General features: G+C 44.0%; 9 protein-coding genes across 9 annotated transcripts; 6 read left to right on the top strand and 3 right to left on the bottom strand.

Moving 5' to 3' along the window:
- Positions 1-15: 15 nt before the first annotated feature.
- On the top strand, positions 16-1,887 carry EAE98_007395 (uncharacterized protein; the record flags this gene model as incomplete). The annotated part of the gene is made up of 5 exons (XM_038955018.1): positions 16-107; positions 157-333; positions 458-569; positions 625-1,551; positions 1,606-1,887. The coding sequence occupies 5 exons, from the start codon at positions 16-18 to the stop codon at positions 1,885-1,887; spliced, it is 1,590 nt and encodes a 529-aa protein (XP_038808668.1).
- A 220-nt stretch (positions 1,888-2,107) lies between these two features.
- Positions 2,108-3,061, bottom strand: EAE98_007396 (uncharacterized protein; the record flags this gene model as incomplete). The annotated part of the gene is made up of 1 exon (XM_038955019.1): positions 2,108-3,061. One exon carries the CDS (start codon positions 3,059-3,061, stop codon positions 2,108-2,110), a length of 954 nt encoding a protein of 317 aa, XP_038808669.1.
- A 146-nt stretch (positions 3,062-3,207) lies between these two features.
- EAE98_007397 (uncharacterized protein) lies at positions 3,208-5,212 on the top strand. The gene is made up of 4 exons (XM_038955020.1): positions 3,208-3,499; positions 3,556-3,645; positions 3,692-4,841; positions 4,895-5,212. The coding sequence occupies exons 1-4, from the start codon at positions 3,446-3,448 to the stop codon at positions 4,936-4,938; spliced, it is 1,338 nt and encodes a 445-aa protein (XP_038808670.1). The 5' UTR covers positions 3,208-3,445; the 3' UTR covers positions 4,939-5,212.
- Positions 5,213-8,150: 2,938 nt separating this feature from the next.
- On the bottom strand, positions 8,151-9,341 carry EAE98_007398 (uncharacterized protein; the record flags this gene model as incomplete). Its single annotated transcript, XM_038955021.1, has 1 exon — positions 8,151-9,341. One exon carries the CDS (start codon positions 9,339-9,341, stop codon positions 8,151-8,153), a length of 1,191 nt encoding a protein of 396 aa, XP_038808671.1.
- Positions 9,342-9,382: 41 nt separating this feature from the next.
- EAE98_007399 (uncharacterized protein) lies at positions 9,383-9,883 on the bottom strand (the record flags this gene model as incomplete). Its single annotated transcript, XM_038955022.1, has 2 exons — positions 9,383-9,577; positions 9,620-9,883. 2 exons carry the CDS (start codon positions 9,881-9,883, stop codon positions 9,383-9,385), a joined length of 459 nt encoding a protein of 152 aa, XP_038808672.1.
- Positions 9,884-12,442: 2,559 nt separating this feature from the next.
- Positions 12,443-13,695, top strand: EAE98_007400 (uncharacterized protein). Its single transcript, XM_038955023.1, has 3 exons — positions 12,443-12,777; positions 12,838-13,058; positions 13,113-13,695. The coding sequence occupies exons 1-3, from the start codon at positions 12,622-12,624 to the stop codon at positions 13,462-13,464; spliced, it is 729 nt and encodes a 242-aa protein (XP_038808673.1). The 5' UTR covers positions 12,443-12,621; the 3' UTR covers positions 13,465-13,695.
- A 1,337-nt stretch (positions 13,696-15,032) lies between these two features.
- EAE98_007401 (uncharacterized protein) lies at positions 15,033-16,283 on the top strand (the record flags this gene model as incomplete). The annotated part of the gene is made up of 1 exon (XM_038955024.1): positions 15,033-16,283. One exon carries the CDS (start codon positions 15,033-15,035, stop codon positions 16,281-16,283), a length of 1,251 nt encoding a protein of 416 aa, XP_038808674.1.
- An 846-nt stretch (positions 16,284-17,129) lies between these two features.
- On the top strand, positions 17,130-17,835 carry EAE98_007402 (uncharacterized protein; the record flags this gene model as incomplete). The annotated part of the gene is made up of 2 exons (XM_038955025.1): positions 17,130-17,408; positions 17,518-17,835. 2 exons carry the CDS (start codon positions 17,130-17,132, stop codon positions 17,833-17,835), a joined length of 597 nt encoding a protein of 198 aa, XP_038808675.1.
- A 635-nt stretch (positions 17,836-18,470) lies between these two features.
- Positions 18,471-20,434, top strand: EAE98_007403 (uncharacterized protein; the record flags this gene model as incomplete). Its single annotated transcript, XM_038955026.1, has 4 exons — positions 18,471-19,352; positions 19,403-19,718; positions 19,771-19,811; positions 19,952-20,434. The coding sequence occupies 4 exons, from the start codon at positions 18,471-18,473 to the stop codon at positions 20,432-20,434; spliced, it is 1,722 nt and encodes a 573-aa protein (XP_038808676.1).
- Positions 20,435-20,500: the final 66 nt, after the last annotated feature.

A 20,500-nucleotide genomic window follows, 5' to 3' on the forward strand; every position in this document is an offset into this window, starting at 1 on the left:
TGTACTTTTATAACAATGGCGGCTTCAAATCAAGATGCTGCGTTGGCTAATATGGGATACACGGCTGAATTGCCTCGTTCCCTGAGTATGATGAGTATTCTAGGCCTGCACGTTATCCCCTCTTGCTCCAATGGCCAATACTGACTAAAGCACTAGATCATTCGCTATTATGGCAGTTCCTTTCGGTCTCAGCACGACACTCGCTTACTCGCTGACCGATGGTCAATCTGTGACCGTTTTATATGGCTGGATCTTCGTATCGTGTATATCACTTGCTATCGCTGCCTCACTGGCTGAGATATGCAGTGTGTATCCAACTGCTGGAGGTGTATAGTAAGTACAACCAAGCAATTTTTTTCTCTCATAAAATATCGACGTTGACATTTGTCAATGCCGAGCTTCCCCGAGAAACACCGAGGTCTTTGGGAAAAGTCTAGACTGACACTTTGAAACATAGTTACTGGTCTGCTATGCTTAGCACCAGGAAATATGCTCCTGTTGTTTCCTGGATCACGGGATGGTTGACCTTGGTGGGTAATTGGACTGTAACTTTGTCCATCAACTTTTCGGTATGTTAAGTCTTCTCGGGGTATGAACGATCGAAATACTGATATCTGAGGGCAGGGTGCACAATTGATTTTAAGTTCCATCTCGATATTTAATGATGACTTCGTGGCCAATGCATGGCAAACCGTCCTATGTTTCTGGGCCGTTATGGCAATTGCTTTCTCGGTAAATGTATTCGGTGCAAAATACCTGGATTTGATCAACAAAATCTGTATATACTGGACTTCGGCTTCGGTTATTATCATCATCATTACTCTTCTAGTAATGGCGAATAATCGTCGAGATGCCGAGTTTGTTTTCGCCCATTTCGATGCTTCGGCATCCGGTTGGCCTTCTGGATGGGCCTGGTTCGTTGGTCTCCTTCAAGCCGCCTACACCTTAACCGGCTACGGAATGGTAGCTGCCATGTGCGAAGAAGTACAAAATCCCGAGCGAGAAGTTCCTAAAGCTATGGTTCTATCTGTTTTCGCCGCGGGAGTTACTGGAATACTCTACTTAGTTCCTCTACTATTCGTTCTCCCCGATGTAACTTCAGTTCTTGGCCAATTAAACGGTCAACCCATCGGCTACATTTTCAAAACAGTCACTGGTTCCGCAGCCGGTGGGTTCGGACTTCTGTTCCTAATCCTCGGTATCCTCTTCTTCGCTGGTGTTGGCGCCTTGACCGCTGCAAGTCGTTGCACATATGCATTTGCGCGCGATGGAGCTATCCCCGGTTCTCGTATCTGGAAGCGCGTGCATCCTACATATGATATCCCATTGTGGGGCCTTGTCCTTTCTACTGTAGTAGATTGTGTGCTCGGATGCATCTATTTTGGCTCCACCAGTGCTTTCAATGCTTTTACCGGTGTGGCTACCATTTGTTTGTCGGTCTCGTATGGAATCCCCATTTTGGTTAATCTTATTCGGGGAAGACAGGCAGTCAAGCATGCTTCATTTTCGTTAGGAAGATTTGGATTTGCTATTAATGCTATCACCGTTGTTGTGAGTATCACAGATACTTTCTTCTGGCTAATTTACTAATCAATGACTATATAGTGGATCACTCTCGCCATCGTTCTTTTCTGCATGCCAACCGCTATTCCGGTCACTCCTACGAGTATGAATTACGCGAGTGTAGTTTTTGTCTTCTTCGCTTCTATCAGTCTTCTTTGGTATGTAATTAGAGGTAGAAAAGAGTTTAGTGGCCCTCCAGTTGTTTCGGCCGAGGAGGCAGAACATAATGGGGAGGTCGTGGGTGGTGTGGGAAGAGTTGTGACAGAGGATGGCAGTGGACAGGTTTCATATGGAAGCGATGCAGAGAAAGCGAGTCGGAAGTAAAGGTTTAGATTATTTGTAATTATGATTATGTGTATGGTATATGGTTTACGGGTTTCATGTAACAATACGACACGGATGAATTAAAATGCGACGGGGATTATTAAGATAGAATGATGTTGAAATTCGGGTGTCTTCTAAACAAAATCATAGTATGTTCATATTGGTGCAGATCAAATAGTATGCCCAAACCTAATATAGACAATTTACCTGATAGCTACTGTTAGTCTTCCGTGTCGACACTCATTTTTGACCTTTCTTCTCTCCTCTTGTCTTTTTTCTCTTTCTTCCTCTGGGCTTTCATAAGTTTCTTGGCTTCTTGCCTCGCCTTTCTCTCATCATCTGATGCCTGTTCAGTCTCAGGATCTCCTTCATAAGCTTTTTCAGTATCGGTAGGTGGATTATCTTTCGGAATCGCATCGACAGGTTTGCTGCGGAATAAATTGAAGTCTTCCTCGTCCACATCCATTTGATCAACAGCCTCAGGCGATTTATCTTCCAAATTACTCTGCTCATTATCCTCTTCCGCCAGCGCATTCTTTTGTTTCGACTTCTTCCTCTTCTTTTTCTTCGACTTCTTCGAGGTAACTTCGGTGCTTTCATCTGCATCTTCCAGATGGAGTAACAAAGCTTTGTTGACCAGTTCTTTTCCTTCTTCAACCTGATTTTGAGCAAGCAAGGCTTTGTTGATTAATGGTTTATCATCTTCACCTCCATTTGTCTTGCTGTGCTTCGTCTTCAGCTTCTTTGCTTTCCCTAGAGCAGTTCGTCCCTCGTCCTCATCACTACTAGCATCCGCCAAAGCCCTCTTCGCACTCGCAGCCTTCTCCTCGGCATCCCTCGCTTTACTAGCTCTTAACTCTTTCGAAGGAAGCATTTTATCGCGCAAAGTTTTCTGGTTCCGCTCCGCAGCCGGCTTCAAGAATTTCGCAAAAGCAGGATCTGTATTAAGTGGTTGATTTCCCGCCGGTGTAGGAAACCACAAGGCATCCTCAGCGTCGATTTCTTCCTGCGTCTTACGGCGTCTTTCGGCAGGGTATTTTGCTAGGATGTTTTCCGCAATGGCTTCACGTTTTGCGAGGGCCATTTGTATACGGTTCATTTTCGCATTGAATTCCTCCCATGTTTCTTTCTTGGGTGGAGGTGCTTCCGTTTGATCATCTGCGAATTTGGCCATGCTGCGCTATTCTGAATGGCTGTATCGTGCGATATTTGAATCCTCGTGCGGGGGGATTTAATTGCGTAGCTTCGTCCTGCGTTACCGCGTAATGCGGCGTATGTTCATTCGTTGTACCAAAACGAGTTTATTAATATTGAAAGACTTGACAAGGCTAAAGTATTCGTTCGTAGAATAAAAATAATTTGACAAGGCTCAAACTCAAATGTTTCAAGGATTTATCTTTTATCCCACCTAGCCCACGTGAAAGTAGCGTTATCGGTCCGTTACGCTTCCCGTACTAGCTTCGCGAATTCCCGTTTGACGGAAGGACAATCACTGAAAAAAAGATCTGGTTACGATAGAAAGACGGCATTGTGTCTTCCGCTTTTAATAAATATCAACATGTTCAAGCTAGCTAGAAGCCAACCTTTGGCAGCTGCCTTGAAGGCAAGCAGGGTAATTCTTCCACATATCAAAAAAGTCTCTTATCAACAAAGTTAACATGATCCTAGGCCTCAATGCCATCCCGCATGGTCGGCGCTGCGCAACAAAAGAGAGCTTTGAGCATTCACGAGTATCTTTCAGCGGATTTGTTAAGAAAGGTACGAAATAATCATGCGGGCGGAGACGAATCTGACGAGAATACAGTATGGAATTGGTGTTCCTGATGGATCTGTTGCGAAAACAGCCGCCGAGGCCGAGGCTATTGCAAAGAAGATTGGCGGAGATGACATGGTTATCAAGGCACAAGTTCTTGCAGGTGGAAGAGGAAAGGGTACCTTCGACAATGGGTTAAAGGGAGGAGTCCGGGTTATCTACTCTCCAACCGAAGCAAAGATGTTTGCAGACCAAATGATCGGACACAAGCTTGTCACCAAGCAAACCGGTGCCCAAGGACGTATTTGCAACTCTGTCTATATCTGCGAGCGCAAGTTTGCTCGTCGGGAATTCTACCTTGCTATCTTGATGGATCGTGCTTCCCAAGGACCAGTCATCGTTTCTTCGTCTCAAGGTGGAATGGATATCGAGACTGTTGCAAAGGAAAGCCCAAACGCAATCACTACTACCTACATTGATATCCACAAGGGTGTCACTGATGACATCGCACGAAAGATTGTCACTGATATTGGTTTCAGTGAGCAATGTATCGAGGATGCCAAGGATACCGTTCAAAAACTTTACAAGATCTTCATGGAGAAGGATGCTACTCAAATCGAGATCAACCCTCTCTCCGAGACCTCTGATCACAAGGTTCTTGCCATGGATGCTAAGCTTGGTTTCGATGACAACGCCGAGTTCCGTCAAAAGGAGGTTTTCGAATGGCGCGATACTACCCAAGAGGATGCTGAGGAAGTCCGTGCCGCAGAGTCTGGTCTTAACTTCATCAAGCTCGGTGGTGACATCGGATGTTTGGTAAACGGTGCCGGTCTTGCTATGGCTACTATGGATATCATCAAGCTTAACGGTGGTGAACCAGCTAACTTCCTTGATGTTGGAGGTGGAGCCACCCCACAAGCTATCAAGGAGGCTTTCACTCTCATCACCAGCGACCCCAAGGTTACTGCTATCTTCGTTAACATCTTCGGTGGTATCGTTCGTTGTGATGCTATTGCTCAAGGTCTCATCAGCACTGTTGAGAGCATGAACCTTAGAATCCCAATTATTGCAAGATTGCAAGGAACAAACATGGAAGCTGCACACAAGTTGATCAACGATTCTGGTCTTAAGATCTTCTCCATTGATGACTTGCAGAGCGCAGCTGAGAAGGCTGTCCAATTCTCAAAGGTTGTGAAGATGGGTAAGTTCACTTTCAATCCATGATCGTTGATGATTAACGCTAACATAAATTAGCTCGTGATATCGATGTTGGTGTTGAGTTTTCTTTGGGCATTTAAGCGGTTACATAGATGGGTTTTCTCTTGTTTGTATTGATTCCCTCCGTCTTTAGATCAATGGGTGACCGGGGCTGAGTTACCATGTATAATGCATTGAGTTTCATGTCCACATTTATTATCTTTCAGTTTTTGTTCTGTGAAATATTTTGAAATTTGTGATAATCGTATTCTAGTTGAACCTTGGAATACTTCTAGGCAGGCATAATACGATGACCTATAGATAGAAATAATGGACGGTGATGGCTCTGCCGAAAACATGTTTAGGCATAATAGAACCAACCACGAATTTTTTGATTGAAACAAATCCTCTTGATTCCACGAGATGACCAATCCATCCATCCATCCATCATTGATTCATCTCTCCGTCTCAATCCCACCTCCAAAGACTTCAAATTCACAACCGACAAGTCCCCCATCCCCAACCCCTAACTCGAACTCGAGCTCAAACAACAAACACCTCTCCCATTTCCAGCCCCCATCAATCATCTCATACTCCTAGAATACCCAATCGCAATCACATATGCCGGTTCCATTCCCATCCCCATCTCCCTCTCTCCATTCCCATTCCCAATCCCCACATCCTCCCCCGCTCCACTCCACTTTCCCCTCTCACCCCTCCGCAGAAAAACAAATACCACGAAAGCAATCCCCAGCGCCATCCAATCAATCTCTCTCATTCTCGTCTCCAAACCCCGATAATACGGACGCAGCATCGCGAGGGTATAGAAAATAACCAAAGAGATGGTACTCCAGAGGAGCAAGGCCGCGGTGCGGAAACGGAGGAAGTAGGGCGCGAGTTTGGAGAGGAGAGTGCGGGAGAAAGAGGGAGGAGCGGAGGGAGAGGGGTGTGGAAAAGGATTGGGGATTGTGGGGGGACGGGAGAGGTGTAGTTGGGTGAGGTAGAAGGGGGTGGGTTGGAGGGGGTGGGAGGGTGATCGAGGGATGAAGTGAGGGAAGAAGGGGCGGGTGGTTGGGAAGTTAGAATATTGGGGATTGTGGAGGGGAGGGGAGAAGGGGCGAGTGGCGCGGTAGCCGGTGGTCCAGGAGAGGGGGGAGTATGGGGAGATAAATCCATTGTTTGCTTGGTTGAGAGACATTTGAGCTGGCTCTGTTTTGTGGGATGAGATGGTAGGTACGAGATGGTTGTGTGAGGTTGAATGAGAGATTTGAACTGCACGTGGCGCCTTTCGTGTGAAAGATGAGAGATGAGAGTCCGGTTTGAAGAGATTGCTATGAGAATTCGAGCGGTATCCTCTTTGCTTGTTAATGGAGCAGGAGAGGAAGAATGGAATAGGGAAGAGAGAAGAGAAATAAAATAGTTAACCTATAGATGGATACGAAATCCAGCGAAGAGGAGAGGGTGCTGGAATTTTCTAGTTTTTATTAGAGGACTCTACTATCTATTTTGAGTTCAATATCACAGCACCCTCAGCTTCGCTTCGCTTGATGCAGATTCGCTAGTCTGCCTATGAATCCAATTGTTCTTATGTTGTAGTGAATGTTTCGTCTAAGGTAGCGAAATTTCTATGCGGGATTGTGTTCTTTCTCGCTTAGATATCTGGGGACTGGTTGTCTTTGGGGTTTCTTATTGTGTTGCTTGTAGTGAGTGTTTCAAGGCGAGTTTGAAGGTGAAGATGGAGATGAAGGTAGAAAATACCACCCTGCAATTTAAGTAGATTCTTCGATGTTTAGAAATAAGAACTTCAACGAAGAGAATTGCACGGTATGTGAGAGTTACTTGAAGGGACAAGGATCTGCAGATGATGCAGTCAAAACGTGATGAGTTTGGATATTATATGTGGGATACATAACCTGTAAGAGAACCAGTTAGATCTTGATCATCGGATTGTTCTCTGAATGTTTGCGTAGAAGAAAAAGCTGATTGCCAGCGCTTCGGAATCATATGCTCAGTCATGTGTCTGGTAGGGGAAGAGTTTTCCTTTTCAGGATTGATTGATGGGTTGTCACGCTATGGTATCTTCCTGCTTGTGATCTTGACTATTAGATTGATGGTGAGCGAAATTGGGAAAGACTACATGAGCTGGTAAGTATAGAGGGAAATAGTAGGATCTTGACAAAGTGATCGTACCGTACATGTAATGTTCATAGAAGTGTGAAACCTCAGTCACTGTCAATTGCCTTCAAAATCATAACTTCTAGTTTATGTTTCCCAGCAAGAGGAAGAATTTACTCTGTTGTATTGACTTACTCTATATTGCCTCACGACGAAAATTAAGTCTCAGGGCAGTTAAAAATAGTCTCATCAAAATTTGCGATACAAAATCATCGTCACGACTAAATGCAGAGGACAGTAGCAACATAGCAGCCTCGAGACACTGCTGAAGATGAGCATACCAAGATATAATTGCCAGAGTGAAAGTGAACTTCATGACCAAAAATACCGCATATATGTTACGAATGATCACTTAGGAAACCACTCACAATGTAGAGATGTGAATAGTGAGAATCAGTGAAGAACGAACCCAAAAGATAATTGCTATTTGTAAAAATTTAAAAGCATGTCAAATATTGAAACAGTACCTCACATCTATTTTTAACACTAACATTTTCATTGATCTTCGGGATAACACTTTGCATTCAAGTCGAATAACCCACACCCAGAACCGCTTGCGTATTCGTCCACACACCAGTCTATTTGCTGACCCAAGGATTAAAATGACTCTGTAAGAAAATAAAGCTTGACTCTGAACTTACCAATCATTATGTTGTTTGGAAACAGCATGAACATTCTCCACAGCCTCTCGAGTCAAATTGTACTGTAGCCTCCGATATCCACGGATTGCATTATTGCAAGGGTGAGAATTCTCTGTGAATTATTTCTTCGCAAACATATCCTCCACCTGTTCCCACTAACTTGTCTACAACGTAAGGAAAAACTTCACATCGGATTATAGTGAAGTTCAAATCGGAGGCCAGAGTAAAGAAATCAGTTTCGATGGTCTGTACACAATTATCAGTTTGAGGGAGCGCAAACCTAATAGGTTTGCCGGAGCAGCCCTCTAGTAAGACCTCTCCTTATGGAGATAGACGTTGACCTTAGAAATCAATAGTCTGATAATAAGATCTCTGTCGAGAGGAAGATCTGAGAGCTGAGGATCGCAGCACAGAACATTCTGTGATTGGAACCAACAACTAATAGGGTATTGCGTCCTCAATAGCTTGCTCTTCCGAAGCCCAGTTCAGGTCTAATCTCAAGGCATAGACGCTGAAGTTTTGCTTCTTTTGATATTCTTCACGGCCGCTTTTTGATATCCATATTTCTTGCCCACCTGCACTCTCTTTCCCATCTCGATTCCCCCTCCCCCTCCATCCTCCTCAAATCTCATCTCCAACCCCCCATCTCCCGCCTCTACAATCCTTACATTTTGCGCCCAAGTCTCCGCACGACTAATCCCAGCATCCGTTCCCCGAAATCCTTTCGTCCTCCTGGAAATCAGCGCCAGCGCAACCAATTCTCCAATTGAGCCCCACGATTTCGTCGTCCAGCCTACGAAACATAGGTACACTATAAAAATAAGCGCCATGAGAGTATGTGTGAGGAGAGCAGCTAGTGCCAATCGAGTCGTAAAGCTTTTCATGCCGTAACTATAACCCCGTCTCTCAAGATCAAACTTCCACGAGCTGGTACGAGGGTTGTCACAGGGAAGCTCGAATGTATGGTAACCGAACACGTAGACCATTAGTATGCATGTGCTTGTGTCTGTCTCGGAACTAATAGACAATAAGGATATATCACCTTGTGTATACTGGACCAGAGCGTCGGTTATGAGAATGCTTAGGAATATTGATATGAAGGCTTGAACCTTCATTTCGAGAGTTGATGCGTTAGTCAGGTCTGGAGCATCGAAAAATATTGATATATCCGGAAACAACCCACTAGAAAGTAATCTTTGCTCTAGTAAAACTTCGATGCTAGTTGCGTTTGGCACACGAATCGTACTATTGGTTCGCATACCTACGCTCGAAGAATATTTGTGGTCGATAGGAGTCACAAGATTCATCAATTGCGCCCATTCAAGGTCAATTTTGATCATATCACTCACGAAAGAAGCCAAGCCTGGAGATCGACTTCTTTTGGCGTCTGAAATCAAAGCCCCCAAATCAGAGAAAGCTCCTAAACTCCCGAGATCACCAAAGACAATTTGGCTTGTTGCAGGCTCAATACTCAATTCGGCAGAAATCCATCTGGCATCGACAGCGCAGGGGACAATATAATTGTGCCCTATGCTATTTTCGTTGTCTGGAAGTTTCAGAACGGCACCGATGGATGCTGAGTTATGAAAGTCGTGCAAGTTAACCCAGGTTATATGGATGTTATTCTCTTCTTCGAAAATATCAAAGTCAAGTCCAGATATCGTGATGGTATTAATATCACCATACATATCCGAATCATGACTGGTGAGACTAGAAATTAACGGAAATGTTATATTGCTTCCGGGCCTCCAATTGCCGTCGTGATACTATCAGACTCAAAAATATTGCATTTAACTTGGATAAAGGGCTGGAGGATAGATGCTGCAGCTTGAGATGAAAGCTTAGGCTGTGATACGGGATGTCCACGTAGATTGAGGGGTGCGATTATGTTCCATAGGCCTTGTAAAGCTACATAGGGAAACAGCTACACAAAAGAAGTATATGAATAGCTCCAGTCTTGTAGCACCGACGAAGCAAGCTGTCGGTTGGTACTCGAATAAGGTTCATAAAATCTTATATTGACCAAGTTCCCAGTCGTCAATTCCGGTCCTGAGTGGAGGCCCCAGAACGACCACCTCTCCAACTCCGAAAATCCACCCGAAGGACATCTTGATTCCGTAGTGGCGTATGAAAAGTCGGAACACATGTCTGGAGTTGATGCAGAAAGCGTTTCTGGCCAGAATTTGCTCTGGTTTGTTGGGAAATGGACTTCGTAAGGTCCATGAGGCATTAGCCATGGATCTAAATCAAGCCGCGTCGCAATTGCAGACGACGGCCCTATGATATATAAACGCCACATCGTATGCTGGGCATTCAATTCTATATCAAATATGCCGCATGCTTTCTTGGGGCACAGCATTGTCAGGCATTTTCTTTCCTCTTACATGGAAGGCAAGGCTCTCTACATAGACTTCTGCTGAATAGATGAGAATGAACATTTTCGTGCTACGCTGAAGCCTGATAGTTCACGCGCGTAGAGAGATATTAGATCGAGAGACTTCCCATACCTGAGATATTCTTGAAACAGTCCAAGATTTCACAGAAATATATTTTCATTTCACATCACCACTTCTACTTGTGCACCACTGGATTTCCCCGAACGGTAAAAGTGAAGGTCTTAGTATACTTGATAACATGCCTTTATGAAAGACCCTAAAGACATAAGGTGCAAGGAATAGAAATGAGCAAAGCTTTGCAGAAACAAATAGACGCATAGAAAGGGATCGCTAAGAGGGACGGGAAAACCCCAATGACAGTGCTAAGGAAACAAGACGAGCAGGTGGAGAATAATACGAGGAAAGATGCACTTATATCCTACAGGAAGATGTAGGGATGCAAATTCCTACGTAATTGGAAAGGAAAATGTCACAAAAATTCGCGAGTGAAGGAACCGAAGGCGAGAGCCAACTGAGCTAGTCACAATTCTTTCCATATTCTCCAAACCTTCTTTCAATCTCAAGACAAAGTGTAGGGTTGGAGTAATGAGGAAGCAAACGGCTTCAACTAAATGGTTTCTCGCTTCCCGTGCATGTTAAATGGGCCGAGAGTTGTCCATACCGCAAACAAACAATTCATAATTTCATATGCATTGCATGACTCGGGACATGAAGCTAAGTGTATGATCGACAGACGCCTCCAAAGTGCGAGATGCAACAAAACATTCGTAAACTTGCTGAAGACCCATTTTCTAAAGTGCGATGTGCAACAAATGAGCGCTCGGAGGGGTGTGAAGACCTTGAACTGGGAAAATCCTATAGAAATAATTTTCCCTTGCATTTGTCCCTCCCTCCTGACACGAGGTATTTGCAAAATTGACAATATCGCGGAAAGGAATCCAATTGTCAAGAGGCACTTGAATGATTTTAACGGCTCCAATTCGTATTCTTCATTCCAAAAGCGGCTCGCGTATGCTCTAATGCTCGTGAAAATTGGAGATACTTGAATCCTGGAGTTCTTGGAATAAATCCCACAAGAGGCACAACTTTGTACAGTTTAAATCCAGGATCATGCCTTTGAAGTTTCAATCTTTTCTACACTTCGCTATTTATAAAAATACCATTCCACAATATCATACCAAGAATGTACTATCTAGCGATCGTACGATACTATAAGTAGTGAGTAAATATACCTGACGCGATAGAACTCTTCGGATGAGCTTCAAATAAAGTTGTTGATCCTCAAATAAAGTTTGAAATCCCTGAAAGTAGGTTTAATCAGTTGAAAAGCTAGACTCAAATTTTCAGAGTGAAATTCTTGGGTCTAGGTATGTGCGTGTAGACTTCCATATTATTTGGAGGAGTTGACCCACTGGGGTTGAGATCATCCAGGATTAATTCTCAATGGGTGTGGTGACGGAGGAGTGGAGTGTAGTTGTCGATATTGAATGATGGCGACGATGATGGAGACACTTCAAGTGGATGATGTCGTTGTTGTCAAAGTGACACCAAGATACAAGATGATGCTGTGTAGTTTTCTGATTTGTTCAAGTTATTTCTTGACATAAAGGAAAGTCGATGTGGCACTTCCCGTGACTCCCGTGAATCCCGTGCTGGTGCCGCAAGGTATGTGTGTTCTGTGAAAATTTGTATCTGGTGCCTGAAGCTTGAGCATATTGGGGATAGTCGAAAGAATTGACCCACTTGATCCCACTTCCCCATTTTGATGATTAAAGGGGCTTCTTTTCTTGGCATTCTCTCTTGGGTCGGTCTCTAGACTTTGAGGTGCGGTAGGATCACACGAGTGAAGGGGAAACATGCATTTCCCGGTATCGACTCATCTCCTCTATTTCACTTCGATTGTCAAGTAATCTCGCAGGTAAGAGCTGTTTTGTTCTCATTGCAGGTTTCCAGCTTCAGATGTCCAATCAACCCAAAAACTCATTAAGCTTAAATGTAAATCGATCTTTCTCGTCAAGATTGGATTCAATGAAATAAAATAATATTCCGAATCCCTGTGCGGATCAGACAATTGTATGTCAAAAGTCTGATGACTCCCATCATTCCCTAGCCGATGCCTATCCATCTAGACTTTAAGCGATGTAAAAACCCTACATCGTACATTTCGTAGTTCCTAAACGGGATCAAAGGGCCGTTGTCCTCTTAGTAAACGGGGACAAACATTGAAGTAGCCGCTGTCATACAAGAACAATCCATTAAATCCAATCTTGTTTATCCAATCGGAGGTTTATCAGATGCCCAGATATCAGTCTTGTGCTTATTAGTGGAGGAATACCTAGCAAGACAGGGGCGTAGGAGATAGCTTCACTCTCCAAGACAGGGCAAAAGCCGCTGCGAGTAATAAGTAAGGCGTAGATTTAAATACTCGGTCTTTCGTCTTCAGCTTCAACACCAACACCAACTTCAAATCCAACTTCAACTTCATTCCTTCTACAGACTTTCCAGCAGATCTCCAATAAAATAAAACTACCAAATCGACTCCTCTCGAGACTATAATCAAATCTTCGCCAATATGCACGCCATTGCCATCTCAACCTTTGCCGCTGCCCTTATGGGTACTGTTGTTACTGCTCAGACAACTACTGTAACAGATTTGTTCCTTGTTGGATTCGACTATGGTTACAACAGTTCTGAACAAGCTCCATACGTTGGTTCTGTGATTGCTTCCGTAGGTTATATCTGTAAATCACAAAACAGCAAAGATTTTCTAACCATAACGGTTATTTAGGACGCGACTGCTACCACCTACTCCATTGCCTGTGGTTCTAAAACCGCTGCTCCAGCTACCACTTCTTCCTACTACGATGACAGCTACGATTGTGGTGTTCCTCCTAACTTCACCTTTACGCAAGGCCCTTCAACAATCGCTTATACCTACACAATTGGCGATGCCGAAGACTTTGCCGTCACGGACAGTGCTTCCGGCTCATCATACCCAACCGGTGAAGCGTACGTATTCACATCACATGCTTGGAAACCCAAGACTAACAGTTACCCTAATAGTACAATGACACTTGGCTGCGTCCTCTCCGGCAGTTCTACTGGAGTTTGTAGCTACACCGAACTTGAAGCCGCAGCATCAACAACCTTTTCCTCCATCGAGACTACAACCATCAGTAGCACCGAGTACGCCGATATTTTTACCGCTGTCCCCGTCACCATCACCGCTGGTCCAGCAACCACTACCGGCTCTGCATCTGGTGCCTCCGCCTCCGCTCCGAAATCTGGTTCAGGATCTGCCGCAGGATCTGGTTCGGGATCTGCTATTTCTACCGGAGGTATGTCTATGATTACCGCCAAGGCACAATGGGTTGTTGGTGGTGCTGCTGCTGCCATGGTTATGGCTGCTTTGTGATTGTTGTGATTACTAGGCACTGATCACGGTAGTCTGAGAGAATTCGAATGTAAAATAATTGCATGTATTATGCGCCTATGGTGTCATGGTTGATTTGGAGATTCATGTGCATATATACCTTCTAGGGAGATGGAGTTATCTTTTAAAAAAATACTGGTAGCATGATATCATGATTCTATAGCGTCAAGGAATGAAAATAAATATTAATACATTTTATAATTTCATGTTGGATTGCTTTGATAGCCCTCTGAAGTGCTTCAGATACTAAGTTCAATTCGCTAGGAGTATATTATTCAGAAATTCTAAACTGTAATTAACATTCCAAACTACAGTACTTCAACTCAGCAATAGCCGCTATAAATCTTTCAGTATTATCTGAATTATCTATCTAATAGATACATCACTATCAACCCAACTACCCTCCAAACAACACACCACTCACAATACTCAACTGAACAAAACCAGACAAGAGAAACTCCAATATCCCAACTTCTTTCAAAATAAATAGATAAATCCCATTACCGCCGCGCCCCCAAGATTCCAAGATTCCAAAATAACAAACTTCGCCTAACCTTATCATTGTTCAAATCCGCTTACCGACATACCTCATAAACCCACGGCGCCTCCAGTCCTCATCACCCGCTGCAAAATTCTAATATCAAGCCAATCATTTATTTGTTAACTTACTCTATCCTCTAAAATCCAGCGTCTAATTCAAACACTGCATATATTGCCCTGCCCTGCTTCATTTACATTTTAGCTTGGATTCAATAGATGTGAGTAACCTTATTCAATGTAGCAAATGCTTGTTCTATTGAACTACATATAACCTAGACTAGTAATCTGATATATCACGTTCGTTTCCTTTCTCCATCACATTTTGCGTCTTTAATATTGTATTCACATCACAATTCCAGCCTAGGTAGTTATAAACAAACGCGAAGGAGTCGTTCGATCCCCAATTCAGCAAGTACAAAAGATATAAGAATAACAATAATCATATCCAATCCAAATATCCATCCATACATAATACATATATTTTCCCTACGCCGTACACACAAACACACTCCCCAAAATATCTAGGTAAGCATCCATCGGAATCTCACTACCCGAACCGCAGCAAGCGTCAGCCACCTCTGAATCACCAAAGAGAAAAAAGATTCATTACATTTTGGTGCTTTGGTGGCGCGCAAAACTCATCGTGCGGAGCTGAGAAGATGATTTGTCGGAAATCGCATTGGTAACTCTATTTTAGAGAGATAGACGTCTCACGTTAGATTTATGTTGGGGGCGGGGTAACCTATCTACCTACCGGTACTAATAAGGTGTCTGTCTATCTAGAATAGAAAATGTATTATGATTTAACATTTGTTTGTTTCCCAGGTGCATTTTTCGGAGCTGAATAAGTTCGTCTCATGTTATAGATCTCCAGTTTCATAGATGTTACTGTCGTATTAATTTTCCTTGCACTCCTTCATCGACTGCAGTATCTTGATCTTGAGCCTTTCCATCTATTTCCTTTTGATCGACCACTTATTAAACTTTACTTACAAGCATCATCTCGCATCATGTCTAAGAGGACCGTCTTCACAACGGTGACGCCGTTACCAGCAGGTATCACACGAGAGACAGTTATGGAAACTTTGCGCTCGCATGTCGAAATGATAGATTTAAATCCTCTAGTGGAAGAACGTCATCCGATCAAACCTCCACCAAATGCTACTGCCGAAGAATATCATTGTTTATGGTACTCTTTGACTGATCGAGTACAATACCTTCCCGGGGGACTGATGTCCGGAAAGGTCTCGTATACCTGCTGCTTTCATGATCTCGAAAATGGATTGCAAACACACTGTTATGCGCCTCTGGGATTAAATATCAGAGGAAAGTGGACTCTTGGTGGATCGCTACCCGGAGAACCAGTTGCGCCAGTCGAAATGGGAGCTAATGTACCTTTACACGGGTTATGGTTGAGAGAGGATGTCGATATGAAATGCAATATTGTTATGACAAGCTTTGTCAAGAAAACTCTCAAGAAATCACACTCCGCATTAGTAAACCGTCTACTGGTTAAGGCTCAACTTCTAGATCGGTCTATCAGCAATGCTCGACTGAATGAGAGAACCCTCAGTACGCCAGAATACGCTACACAGCGACAACGACCCTTTTCAACACAAACGCCCTTATCACAACCATCGACTGCATATTCTCCGATCAGCGACTATGATAACGATAGTGTATCTGCAGAGTCTGAAGTTAGATCACCACAATACGCTACATTTGCCGCGCAAAACACACCAGCTTCACAGACATCAAAGGCGTGCCCGCCAATAACCTTACAGAGTCCGCAACTACAGACTTCGCAAGTACATCCCGCTCTTCGAGTTGGCCCACCTCAACATCAAGCGAAAACCGAGTTTAACGAAAAGCCCATCTATCCCAAATACGATCCCTCAGCTTATCCTCGAGCCCTAGATGCCCGCCGCGAAAGTGCATCATCTTGGAACGATTCTAATCAGGGCTCAGGAAATTCAACAGGCCGCGTGTCTTACCAAAGCTCTGCTGATAGCATGCGCAATGATAACAGGACAAGGGTAGCGTCGTGGCAAAATCCAGTCGGAAGCAATCTGTGGAATTCATCTCGACCACTAAACCCGGGAACGCAGGGAGCCACGGCTCACTATCGCAGTGCCTCTTCCCAGTCTGTATATAGCAATCCGAATCCTGCGCATGAAAGGAGGGATGAATCAGGGAGACAAGATATAAGAAATAGAGCGATTCCGCCTCCGCCGACTTATCATGCTGAGTTGGAAGGATAAATTATACAGTGCAAAGTGATACGGAGCTGTTGGGGCAGAACAACATCGGTCACAGACTCACAGAGCCGAGGAGGGTGTTGAGCTCTGGAAATGGAATGATATTGAGGACGTAGTCGCAGCTACTTGATTTTATGGTGTTAAGGCGTGGATTGGTATGATACCCGTGGGACTTTATGGAAGAATATGATCCAATAAGAGAGAAATATTGGGACGGTTCCAAGCTCTGGAATACTTGTTGATTGTGAATTGATATACTTATATCTCAAACATTTATGCGAAGATTTCAAGAAATGGAATCCATTGAAGCTAAAAGTGATCCAGTGGTTGTGATAGCTGTAAACAAGAGAACCTACAGGTTTTGAAACTTGGAATGTCAGTTATTAGAATAAGTTCGATTATTACTTTGATAAAAAAGTATGCTTTATGGTTCTTTCTTTGAGTGTACCAAGATCATAATCCCGGGCTGACTTCGGGTCATTCCATCACCTTAGACGAGAATCAACTACAGCCACACTTGCTGTGACATTACATTTGAGTACCCATTTTATAATTTGTGATGTACATCGATGCTCTCTAATGTTCTATCGAGGTAGATAGCACCAACTTGCTCTGGATTTTGTCTGGCCATAGATAATTATTTTTAGCCAAGAAAACCAGCTATTCCACTATCAGCTCCGATACGATCGATATCTCCGCAGATCCACTCGAGCTTCCTTTATTGCTCAGCTTAGCTCAAAATCCCCAACCAGCAACTCATCCCACCATTCAGCACATTGCAGACATACTCTGAACTTTCGAACTCTCCCTTTTTTTAATATTTGAAGCGTAAAGCATCTAATTCTCACAATGTCTGATCAAACAGTCAATATCCCACAACTGCTCATCATAATCCTAGTCGGAGCGTTCGCAGTGCGATATCTGTTTTTCTCCGGGTCCAATAACGGTTCTTCAGGTTCGAATCGCAATAGCGCAAGCAATGTTCGAGCACGAGAGGCAGATGTAGAGCGTATACAACAGATGTTTCCGCAGGTACCGAGGAGGAGTATTATGTGGGATTTACAGCGGAATGGAGGGAATGTAGTGGCTACCACGGAGCGGATATTGAGTGGGAGAGGCTTAGAAGTTGTGAGTATTGCTATACCTTTACTTTGTTTCAAACATCTTGCGACAAGCTTTACATTTTACATATATTCTTCTCACTTAACCTGATATACATTTGCTAATATCATGCAAGCCTCCTCAATCTTTCCAACCTCCGCTCCCAGCACCCGCCGCCGCTTCTTCAACATCAATTCAATCTTCTAAGCCCACCCAGCCAGATTTAATAACACGATACAATCTGAAAGCGAAACTAGCTGAAGAACAAGCGGAAAAACGAGAAGCTGAAGAGCGAGAATCAAAACAGAAGCAAGGAGGGGGTGCAGCTTGGAGTTCTAATAAAAATGAAAGACAGGCGCTTTTGCAGAAGAGGAGAGAGGAGATGATTCTAGCGGCAAGGAGAAAAATGGAAGCGAGAGTTGCGAAGGAGGTTGAGCAGGGTGGAAGTGGGTAGATTGGAATGGGATGGGATGGTGGCGTTTTGAAAGGATATCGAGATGGGAGTGCGGGGATGGGAGGAGAGAAGAGATGATGGATGTGTGCATGGTAATGTACAACTTCTGTATAGCTTGTTCATAAAGATTTTGATAGCTGAGTTGATTCATAAAGTCTCAAAATCAAAGCAGTCGTTTACCAATTCAATTATGGCCAGTGCCAGGTAGTTCTTGAATGCTTGATTATTTAGAATTCACTCACACTCTGTGGGGGACGCTAAGTCCTAATTTCGGTGTTTAGTGTATGTTTCTATGTGATCTCATCTTGGGACGCAGAACTGAACCGTTTTGAAAGGGAGAAGGTACCTACCCAGTGAGTACTTTATGGGTATTGTCTCGCAACTATGAACTGTATCGACGCACCTGCCAAAGATGGCTGATGGATATAGTCTAATCCCAAAAAAAGCATCCACGACTTGCATTCTTGCATCTGCTAAGAGGCTGATCTCAGCATCATTGCAAATCAATACAGCCTTACTTCTCCCCCGTTTGTCCAACCTATTACAAATGTTCCTATATCCTTTATATCCGTTATACATCATTTAATGGCACATGCCCGAGTTTGAATATCAATAATCGTATGGCGCAAAGCGTCATGAGACGTCCAAGTCTCTGTCGATTTAAGCAAAGCACGGATGGGTCATCATCCCCTCCTGCAAATTCTTCTTGTACAGCCCCTTCCAGTTTCCGTGGCTCGTCGTATTTTACTTTAAAGGTGGTAAAGCGGGCAAAGAAGGCAAGCGAAGATTCACCGAATCATTCATCTCCTTTATCTTTCTGGACCAAGCGGAATTCACCAGAAATCGAAGAGAGCCCCCACGGAACCACCATTGTAAATAACCCTGGTTCTAAAGCAGAATCAAAGTCGCCAAGGAAAGATGTTCAAGACTGGAACATTACTAGGCTTTTTGATCCAATTCCCAGTGATTCGATTAATCAAACCCCGGTACAAGGTCCATCTCATAGCAACTCGGATTGGAATGAACCGAAATTTTTTGACACTAGACCAATTGTTCCACAACAAGGAATTGACCCGCCTCGACCTGCGCGTGAAGGTTATGAATGGGTATGGTTTCCAGCAGGATACTGGGCTGAGCGTGAACTACCAGCAGGGCTCAGTATAACAAATCCAGAAGGACTTAGAAGTAGCAAAACCTGTTTCTTTTCAAGAGCTGCTGAGAGCACGAGCAATGACTCTGAGGGGTCCACATCACCAAAAGGCTCTCGAAGATTTTGGGGTAGCTTCTCTTCCAGAGTCGTCAAACAGTATTCAGGGCAATCGTTCAAGGGGTCCATCAACTCCGCTATATCTTCAAGCAAAAGTGAGAGATTTTTGAATACCTTGCAATCGATATCACCGACCCAATCTCGGAACGATTCTCCTTCGGTTGAATCCGAAGGGCTGTGTGGCAAGACAAAACGCAACACACCTTTAAGACGCCATCTTGCAGTACCCTTCAGTAGAAAGAAAAAGGCCGTATGCAATGATGTCCTTTCTTTTGATATCGTTTGCTGATTTCCGTCCAGAAGCCTGATACGCCATCTGTTGCGTCCTCACAAGTTACGACATCTAGCCCTCAAACTGCACGGGTTCTCGAGGGTGCCATTGGCTATTTCGATACATACGGAGAGCAGCCAAATGCTACATCGTCATCCTCAAACGCATCAATGGGATCGAAGCCTCGGTGGAGATTTGGAACCCTTCCATGGCATCGGAGGTTATCTGACAACTCAATGTCAGCCTCTAGCTCCATATGCGATCTATTGGCCGGAAAAACGCCAATGGGAACACCAAGATCCGATCAACGTTATGTTGGAGCAGCGGGAAAATCATACGTGAAGGGTAACTGATACAGCGTGGAGTAATATTTTATTCTTGATACTAACACCTGTAGTTGAAATATCGGAACCTGATGCACCTACCTTTCTTCCGTCTGTAAGTGTAATTGTTAGCAACATCTCCAGATGGGATGATTTGCGACCCCAGTAGTCATCACATACATTTCATCCATTCAAAACCAATAGCTTTTAGACTTTACTAGACAATGCGGAATGTAAATTAACAACACAAATTAGGAAGCTCAACGTGTCGATACACCGCTGTGGTCCCCCAAGCGAGACCCACGGCGTGGCTTTCTTTCAAACATGTTTCCTTACGAGAGCGAGCAAAAGGTACCAGAGAAACACTCTAGTGGCACGGCGAGACAGCGACGTGATACAAACCGCTCGACCTTACGTCAATTGTTGAAAACGCCAACGCTGTTCACACCAGCTAGTCGTCATGGGTCACCAGAATCCGAAAGGCACTCCAAATCGAGATCTTCAACACCCATGAGATCTTCTGTATCGCAGCACTTTTCGAAAGCCCATGCATTTGAACTTAATGTTCCTGACCATTTACCTAACAGTCCACTATGCCCCGCAAATCCTATGCACCCGAGCAACGGCCAGGCAGTATGTCCAATGCATGGTCGCAATAGAACCCAGAGTCACTCGCCTAGTTTTAGTCAAAGTAGAACACCTGATATTGAGATAAGAGTGATATCAGATCAAGAGTGAGAAGGGACGATTCTGAGATGGGTTGCTGGATAGAGTTTGAGAGGAGCTTGGAGACCAATGACAGAT

Source organism: Botrytis deweyae (genome assembly GCF_014898535.1).
Source record: "Botrytis deweyae strain B1 chromosome Unknown BDEW_017, whole genome shotgun sequence".
NCBI lineage: Eukaryota > Fungi > Ascomycota > Leotiomycetes > Helotiales > Sclerotiniaceae > Botrytis > Botrytis deweyae.